Source organism: Ruditapes philippinarum, unplaced genomic scaffold (genome assembly GCF_026571515.1).
Source record: "Ruditapes philippinarum isolate M1 unplaced genomic scaffold, ASM2657151v2 ctg8107_1_1_1_1, whole genome shotgun sequence".
NCBI classification, from domain to species: Eukaryota; Metazoa; Mollusca; class Bivalvia; order Venerida; family Veneridae; genus Ruditapes; species Ruditapes philippinarum.
The window spans coordinates 95,575-104,968 of record NW_026863428.1 but is presented as its reverse complement, the minus strand read 5'-3'; the positions used below and the strand labels follow the sequence as shown (position 1 = coordinate 104,968).

At 32.0% G+C, this 9,394-nt stretch overlaps 1 protein-coding gene across 1 annotated transcript; it reads right to left on the bottom strand.

The window, feature by feature from the left end:
- Window positions 1–6,257: 6,257 nt before the first annotated feature.
- LOC132722094 (uncharacterized) lies at window positions 6,258–8,535 on the bottom strand. The gene is made up of 2 exons (XM_060706522.1): window positions 8,076–8,535; window positions 6,258–6,744 (listed from the first exon to the last, which is right to left on the bottom strand). Exons 1-2 carry the CDS (start codon window positions 8,497–8,499, stop codon window positions 6,323–6,325), a joined length of 846 nt encoding a protein of 281 aa, XP_060562505.1. The 5' UTR covers window positions 8,500–8,535; the 3' UTR covers window positions 6,258–6,322.
- Window positions 8,536–9,394: the final 859 nt, after the last annotated feature.

Below are 9,394 nucleotides of genomic sequence, written 5' to 3'. Positions count from 1 at the left end.
AAAAGTAATTTATTTTTTACGAAAACACTCTTTTAGCTATTGAAATAATTGTAGGTTTCTCAGTTGACACACGACTGAAATGGTATTTTAGAACTGAACATTGGATATTAATTGTTTCTTTTCCGTTTTGTAAGACTTAGTGCAAGAGACTCTAACAAAATGTAAAGAGACATCCGTGACGGACACTTTTCCGTTTTATATTACAAGTCTGGTTAAGTAAGCTGATTTTTGTAGCCTGCATTTTTAAGAATAACATTTTTTATTGCTTACTGATTGGTTTTAAAATTATCACATAAAATATAGTTCAAACAAAACAATTACTATACTTTCTATTTGTATTGAAATATAATTGTTCATATCAAAGTAAAGTGTGCTATAATATAAAAATGATTCACACTTCTTCGCACCCCCCTGCGTATAAGTACCAACTAGTCACAACCCTTAACATTGAATTGGCGTCAGCTTCAGGTTTCGACCCGCTTAATGTTGTACCCTAATTGGTTAGTGCTGTCAATGTGGCTATTCTCATCGTTGTTGTGCTGTCCAATACTTTGTTTCAACAAGTACAAATGTTGCTGCAATGCAGCAATTGAGAAGCTCCGCGCAAAAAAATGCGCTCATTACAGATACCTTACCACATTATTCATGTTATATTCAGATTAAGTACTATTGTAGATTTTTTCCGTATGTTTTGTAAACCATTTTTTGCAAAATTATACTTATGCACTGTCCATAATAAAAAAAGAGGGGCGAATACAAACAAGACTTACAAGACTTGTAAATGGTAATAATTATTTTTGAAAGAGCATTTACACCGATATCAGAAAATGCTCCACAAAATGAAAAACAATACAGCACTTAACCTTGAACGCAATATATAAGTAAAAAGTGTAATATGCTCAAATAAACAATCATGCGGGATGTGATTTAAAATCTCATTATACGTTAACTGAACATAGCCGGGGAGACAGTATGTCGCAACAAAATGCAGATTGAAAACTGCACTATATAAATATTATTATTGTTACTCTAGGAGAAAAACAAAACTATTCTGTCTTTAATTTCAGACCTCTCTCAGGGTTATCTCGATTATTTATTGCGTATAACCATATAATATGAACCGTACAGGATATAAACATATCTACATGTATCGTTGAGCCTTATGAATAATATAAAAATCATAATAAAAGAAAGATGAAGGGATTCATTGCCCAGTTACCTGACACCGAAAGAAAATACGAATAAAAGGAATTACGTCATAAAAGTTATAAATTCATTTTATTCTATAAAGAAACTAAATATTCCATAGCTTGTACATACAAAGATACTAGAACTTTGTTGTCAAATTAGAATGTTGCAGCTTACATATGAGAACTAACACGCTCCAGAAACTGACACAACAATTACAATTTAGCTCAGATATAAACGGTTTGCTCACTCAATCCTACGTTTGATTGGTGATAATTACCTTTTCTTTAGAGTATAACAATTTTCTGTAGGCAGTTAACATCAATCGTTTCTATATAAAGAAATTAGGACTTTCAAATTCATCAGTATTTTGTTGCAGAAACGACTTGATAAATTGTGTTCTTAAAGATTTCTGTCCGGAATTAGGAAAAATGTGTTTTTGAGACGCAAGATATACTGATAAATGTTGTAAGAAATGTTCTATTTAAACTTCAATTCAGTGTTATTATATTTTTCTAATCCCTTGGGGATATCCATAGTTCCAGCACTTTTAAGTGTTGAAAAATGAACACAGCTCAAGCCGCTGCTAGGGGCATGAGGAATGTTACAATATTTTTCATTACCCTCAGGTACAGACAATAAAGCCGAGTCCGCAATTTTCATTGTTATATTGTTGTGACTAGTGCTTTCAATGTCTTTTTCATTTTTTATGTTTAATACTGCTTGACAAGTTTTTTGAAAATTTATACATAAACCAAATTTCAGCAAAATACTTCGTAGAATATTATATCGCTTATTCCTTGAATTCTTGTTAACTAAGTCATTCAGTGCCACAATTTTCATAACATAATGACATCTCATAGAATTAATTATCTCCATGATGATATAAGCAAAATAACCTTCTAAATTTTTTATTGTCCATAAAGGTCATTGATGAACATTTATCGGTAGCGTAGGCTAAGATAATATAAGTACATGTATCTTGAACAAAATTCTGCATAGCACAATGAACCCTTGTGGTTAGGACAAATGAGTACATGTAGAATAACATCATAACAGGTATGTACTAGCTGTCACAACTTCAGATAATCTCCTGTAAAATATTGTTAGTTTGTAGTGTAAATGACCTATAAACATCAACCGTATTATATCACTAAGCTTTAATGGCTTTACCCTTTTCTTATGCTGTAAAATTAGCAAGATTAAAATATTCGATCAATAATTGATGTTATGATCACAGAAGCATTTTAGAGATTTTTTATTTTTGATATATCTGTATCGAGTTATACGTTTAAAGATTCTATCTACGCGAAACCTTTAATGATATGTTACTATTAAAAGCAATGTTTGAAGGCATTGTATGCCAGTGTATGCAAACATGAGTTTTAAAATGACTAAATAATGGTTTTTAGGCAGTATGTTATCTGCTGATCACCTGAAGAAAGAAGTGTTAATATAAATTATTTGTCATATAAATCACAAATTGTAAACATTATTCTATTTTGACTTCCATACAAAATCACTTTTACAATACTAATTGCTTTGACGCAACAGAAGGAAAGCATAACCCATGTTACTGGCCAATAACATGTAGTCTGTTTTTGGAAACGATAACACCAAAAATAAAAAGATTTTCGGAAAAAAGCATTTTTATGCATAATAATTATTGGTCTTTAAGTTCAGACACTACTGAAAAAGGTTAAATGCACATTTAAGAACAAAGATTAATATTGATGTCAGGATTATGCTATAATTAATAATGACATGAAAAAAATCACGAATTAAAATAAAACAATTTAAGCTTTAACATACTGTCAAGATTCAAACGTCGCATATTGCATTTGTAATATTTTCAAAAACATTTCTATATCATTTACATTTTATAAAATAGAGAAGTCTTGAAGAACTTCCAAGATGACAAACTCGGTTTGTTTCAGCATGTCCTTAGAAATACTGTACTGTTTTTTATTAGTCGGCCATCTTTAAAAAGCTAGGGAAGATGCCATATAGTGGTTAATGTGTCAAAGAGATTTAAATAGATGTTAAGCTATCATCAATATCGAGCTTAATTAGGTATGCCTAAAATAAATAGAGTCATTCTTGTATAATTGAGTTTTATATGGCTTTTATGAGTTTAATTGCATATAATATATGCTATTTAATTTACAGTGATTACGGCTTCTTTCTTTCTAACTACTCACCAACTAATTAAGGGGTTCTTATATGGATCCCTGTATCTATGGTGAAGTTGTTGATCGATTTCCATTGTGTGTTACGTGCGATGTATGTCAGTCTTTGCAGTATTTTTAACCATATTCCTACTGCGTTACTAACGCAGTTAGGGCTATTTTTGCAAATTTTGGCCTCTTTTGGCAATTTACATATGCAGGTTGTAAGTTCTGCATGCAGTGCGAAAATTAGTTTCTTTGTTAACTGTCACAATATTTTACTTTTCAATATATTTTCATAAAAATTAGCACGAATCTTGAGCAGTGCCGCTTTAAAATCTTTGTAGAAAGCTGTAAATATGGAAGCTTTTGACTTGAAATATCTACACACGCACATACTCACACACATATTTTTTTATATATAAAATCATTCTTGAACATTTATACATGCTTGCTTAAGGCGCTTTAAATCCAGTTGTAAGTAAGTGTTTATGCCTTAGATGGTAGGAATTCATACGTCAAAAGATGTCGGAGGGAAAAGGTGGTCGCCGATAGCAATGGAAACAAATCCGTTGAAAATCGCAAGCTTGGTTTTATGATTCTGTCTTGGAAAATGAAATACATCGTTACTTTCAAGTTTTACTTCTTGTATTTTATTGTCATTTATGAAATACCCGTTCATAATCTGGGCATGAACACACATCAATAACTTGAAAAACTAGCCCCTGACCAAAAAACTAGCCCCTGACAGTTGGAAGTTCAAATCTCGCTATGGACTTAGATTCTTTCACAGAACTATCCAGCTAGCTTACGGAACGTCGGTGGTTCTACTCAGTTGCCCTATCGTGACTGAAATAATGCAAGAAGGGCGACTGCGGTCTCTACCACCATCAAAGCACTTGTTGTTACACATTTAAGATGAGATGTTCATCTCATATGGGGTTTAAATAGTGTTTATGGTCTTTGACAGACAAGTTTTAATTTCAGTAACATTATCTTGAAACATAAGAGGCTTTACAATGTCAGTCTGCTTGAAATGTTGCTAAGTTAACGGTAATATTTGCCATTTATACAGACGCATTTCAGGGATTTCATCATCTTTTTACGTCAGTATAATGTAATATGTGAATATATTTTAACACTATGATGGTTCTGTGAAACTGTTGATAATACGATGATGTTAAGACGTCTCACTATCGTGACAACAAACAATCTGCATTTTCCAATTTAGATTTGAGATTGCAAATGTTTTATGAAAATCACCATGTTTATGTTGCCCTTATTCATTATCCCCCATTAACAGACTACAATTTTCATGTTATTTAGTTGTAATTGATCTTTCCGAGGGGTCACTCTTTTCCTGATTAAACAGCGTTGGTATAACGGCCCAACAAGTAATAACAAATAGCATTAAGCATTAAAATATGTATAACAGATAAGGACTCCAATGTAATATCTAAGATTATATTTCTAACGTGAAAAAATATAGATAAAGGGACATTGTGTGTATCTTATTAAAAATATTACATTATTAAAATACATTGTCTGATATGTTTATTTATTGATTATAAACATTGTAAATGTTCATGTTAATGCTGATCGCTGAATTACAATAGGCGTAGTTTTGGATCCTACCATGATTATGTAGCCACTTTTAATATGTGGGTGTACAGACATCAAAAATGTGTTAGAATTAGCGGTAATTAGGTTAAGAAAGTGCGACGCTTATTTGACTAACGAATGACGTCGACAATGTTTTCATTTATTGCCGGGCTATGTATGTTTAAGGTATTAGGACCCTAATGGGCACTATCAGGAACTAAAGAAATGACATCATAGGTCAGATGTATACCTTAAAGTACGTCTGTATGCAAAATTTAAACAAAGTTTACCGTACGGAAATCAAGTTATGGCCACTTTTCTGAACTCAAGCTAGGATGTTATGAGGGCCCTTTTTTAGAAATGAGGAACTTTTAAATAATCTGCAATAACATTCTAATGAAAAATGTTTTCCCATGAATTTTTGGTAAGAAACAAATAGTACCATTCAGCTAACAATCCACATAAGCAAAATTATGGTTTCTACTTAAAATTTATGAAATCTGTATAAAAATGTTACCCTACCCCACCCATTTTTACCACATGTCTGACCATTTTTTCTACTAAGGGAGCCTAATTCAAAAAATTCTTAAAATTTACCCAAATGAGTGCCTGTTTTCAAAGTTTCCCTAAATTTTTTAAAAAGTATATTGGTTGATCTTGTAAAATATAAAATACTTTTACCGTCTAGTTTTGATTATATTACACTTTGAAAATATCAGGTACCATATTTATTATTAGATTTAGCATAATTTAGCCAATAAATACCTATATAAATTAAAAATTCAAAATTAAACACTTTTTTCTTTCCATATGGGACATGAGAGATACATAAATAATGTTAAAAGAAAAAAAGAAAGAAAAAAAAAGTTGACCCTTCTGGGGATTGAACCCATGGCCCTCATTTTCAATGTAGTTAACAGTAATTCTAGCCTATTTGAATACTCTTCAAGGCGGAGGTAATGCATTAGGGTGCTAATACCTTAAATGTTTGTAATTATTTTATGTGTTTTTCATGTCTTGTGAAAACAAACTGTTGAATTGGTCTATTCTACACATTTCTACGATAAAATTTCCTTGAATATCGAAGTAGTTTCTTAATAGCCCTAGCATATGTAGTAGTAGAAAGCATACATTTGAAAGTCGTATACTTGAAGATTTGATCAGTACTGATATAGAGAAAAACAGAATCCTAAAAAAAGCCCAATGCGGCAAATTGAAAACGTCGTAGTATCGGTTTGAATGATCCTGTTCATGAACAAAGTAGTAACTGCAAGCTGATAAAGCAAAACTTAACATAAATTCTCTTTTACATTTTATCTATTTCTGTGTCAATGGTAGTTCTAAAGTCAAGGCAATACATAATTTCACGGAGAGAGTTGCCATCCGGAAAACGTCGGTTGAACGTATTGGTCACTGTAAGCTGTGCAACCGAGACCTTGTACACGTCTTATGAAAACATGATCCCCAGCGTTTACTCTGGCTAGAACAAGACCAGATGAGGGATTATACAAAAGTCTTTGAATAGACCCATCAGATATTGTCCATCCTTGAGTCGCACCATTAACTACAATTTCAGTGACAGCATATTCAGCAAGATCAGCAATGAATGTCCAAGTAAATACATATATTCCGGATTCTGGTACAATATATATCCCGTCATGCTCATTGTAGCCATTTCCAGTATCTAAAACTTCAGTGTCGTATTCAATAATTTGATGATCGTTGAAACATTTGTTTGAAGAAAGGTAGACATGAAAAGCAATCCTTTCTGATTGTAATAGTTCCTCTGAAATGAGACATTTAAATATATTCATTTACCGGCATTTTATATCTTATTTATTAAGTTAAAGGGATACTAAGACAAATTAATGACAAAAATATTACGTCAAATCACACTGAAATGACATTTTTGAACGAGAGAATCCCCAAAGAACGGTCTAAACAACAAAATTGAAAATGGTGCAGGCTCCCCTTTCAAAATTCCATTTTATCTAGTTCCGCCCATTGTTTTCTCGCTCAGGGCACACGCATTATTTTACTTGGGGACCATACGCCGCTTTACTGTGTCACATTGAAGGTTCCATGATAACCGCCGTATGAACACATCTGCGGATGTTTCTAAATTCAAATTTTCACCATTTTCGTGTTAAATGTTGAATTCTGCTTAAGCCGGTGCTAGGGGGCGTGGACGGTAACTTGCACTTTCCAGTACCGTTCAAAACAAGTTCGTTTTGACGAAATTTATCTTTTAAAGTTTTGTATTTTTCTTTTGACATGATTTGGATATTGTTGTGCGGCAAAAACTTAAATAACTGCTTTTTATATAGTGAAGCGAGGTCACACGTGTGCTGATTTATTTTGGTTGGATTCGGTAACGGGTCTTGTGCCTTAAATGTTTTATAAAGTAAGTTCTTGCTCACATCTGATTCTCAAATTTGATGTTTTACCCTTGATCATATGATTATTAAAAGTTTATAACTCGTTTATTGAGATATGATTTATTAATGTTCAAGGCATTATGGAAACCCATTACGAGCAGCATTCTATATAATATATAAATTAGACACATGGTGTCGGATTCCTGGCACATTACGACATTGACTGAAACAAGAACTACTTGTACCGACGTAATGGAATTTTCGTGTCGTAAAGCTTCCTCTGAAATTTTATCCGGCTCTTCTCAAGTTATGCAGTGCACACCTGACCTTTCGTTTGCAGCAATTTAACGCGTGTTTAAAACTCGCTTGTTTTGTTTAAACGCATTTATTAATTTATTTTGTGAAACATGATACACAACTTTCTAGACAGTAAATAAACTATAGTCTTCTATCAATTTGCTGAACAATTAAGTCCAAAATCGTAATATGCTTTACATTATGTTATTAACGAGAGTTTACATTTTGCTAAATAACTAAACTAATCCGTCGAAAAAAACTCCTTGTTCCGGCCAAGAAACGTCATCAGTTTGAGGCGAAAAAGCAACCCGGCCAGCTAATAGGTTCTACACAGTGGCGTATATAATAGGTGTGTATCAAGACGTTATCATGTTTCTTATGTAAATGGATGCATGTATTTTAACATTATTAATAATTTACACATGAATAAAGCATAACTTACTTTTAGAAAGACTTGCAATGCCGTGTGTATTTCGGTCGTTTTGAACATTTGGCGTGCCATGCCAATCCGATGTTTCCAATTTTCTACTTCTATTTATGCTGTCAACGTTGTCATGCATTGCTGCATTTATGTGACTTTCATAGCTTTGGTTATTATGCATACCCTCGCCTTTGAGGTTCGAGACGTCAACTTCCAGTTCTTTTACGCGCTTTTTCAATTCTGTATTGTCACGATTCAACTGGAGATTTTCCTGTTTCAGTTCTATATTTGCCTGTTTCAATAAATCCATCTCGGCTTGTTGTTTATCAACAATTATTTCAAGAATTTTCAAACGTTCTTCAAAAGAACTGCCATTAGCAAACAATATGCAAGAAATTAATAGAAATAAACGCAGCATAACGATTAAATATATGGAATAGTACATTTGAGATTTGCTTAATTAAATGTTAAATGTAAGTTTATATACATTTTTGACAAGGCTTACCTCGAGAATTTTTAAGTGAACTAGTTTGTACTCTCTTTCGATAAAACTAAAGTTAAGGATTGGTTTATAGCCACAAAGTATTTAAGTAATGTGTATCCATGTCAAAAATGCTGAATCTTATCTTTAGTTTTAAATTCATGTTCTTTTCAAAGCTAGGTAATTTAAAAAGAACCCAACATAAGTAGCCAACACAATGTAACACATGTATATACATGTAGGAATATCACATAAAATGACGCGTTATCTTACACTAGAAATGTGAATGTATAATATGAAAACGTGGATTTTACCGTACTAATTACATGTTATAAAAAAGATCAATTGACAACTTATACACTGTTTCATCAATTTAAAAAGACGTTTACATATTTAAAAAGAAAATGGTTATACAATGTCAAAATACAACTTTGATGGTTGTGTTTGTTTATAGTTTTGTCCTTCATTCATAGATTTAAAAAAAAAAAAACTGGGCTACTGAGAATATGAAAAAAATAATATTAAAGTTTCTATATTATTGAAACACCCTTTTTATAACAACAATGCCGTTAAATCAAGTCTTTTATTTGACCCTGATTGGGACATTTGTATAAATAGAATTAGGTAGAATTTGTCAGTTTGTTTTGAATCGGTTTATTTAGACAATACTTTCAAAGTTTCAAAGTTTATTTTAGAACTCAATTCATGTGTTACACACATGACAATATGAGCTATAACATATAAACGTACATTACATGAAGAAGCATAGAATACACATGAAAATAATAATATTTATACAGTTCATCTTAACAAAATTGAGAGAATCATGCATTTTCAAGGACATGATGAACAAATATGT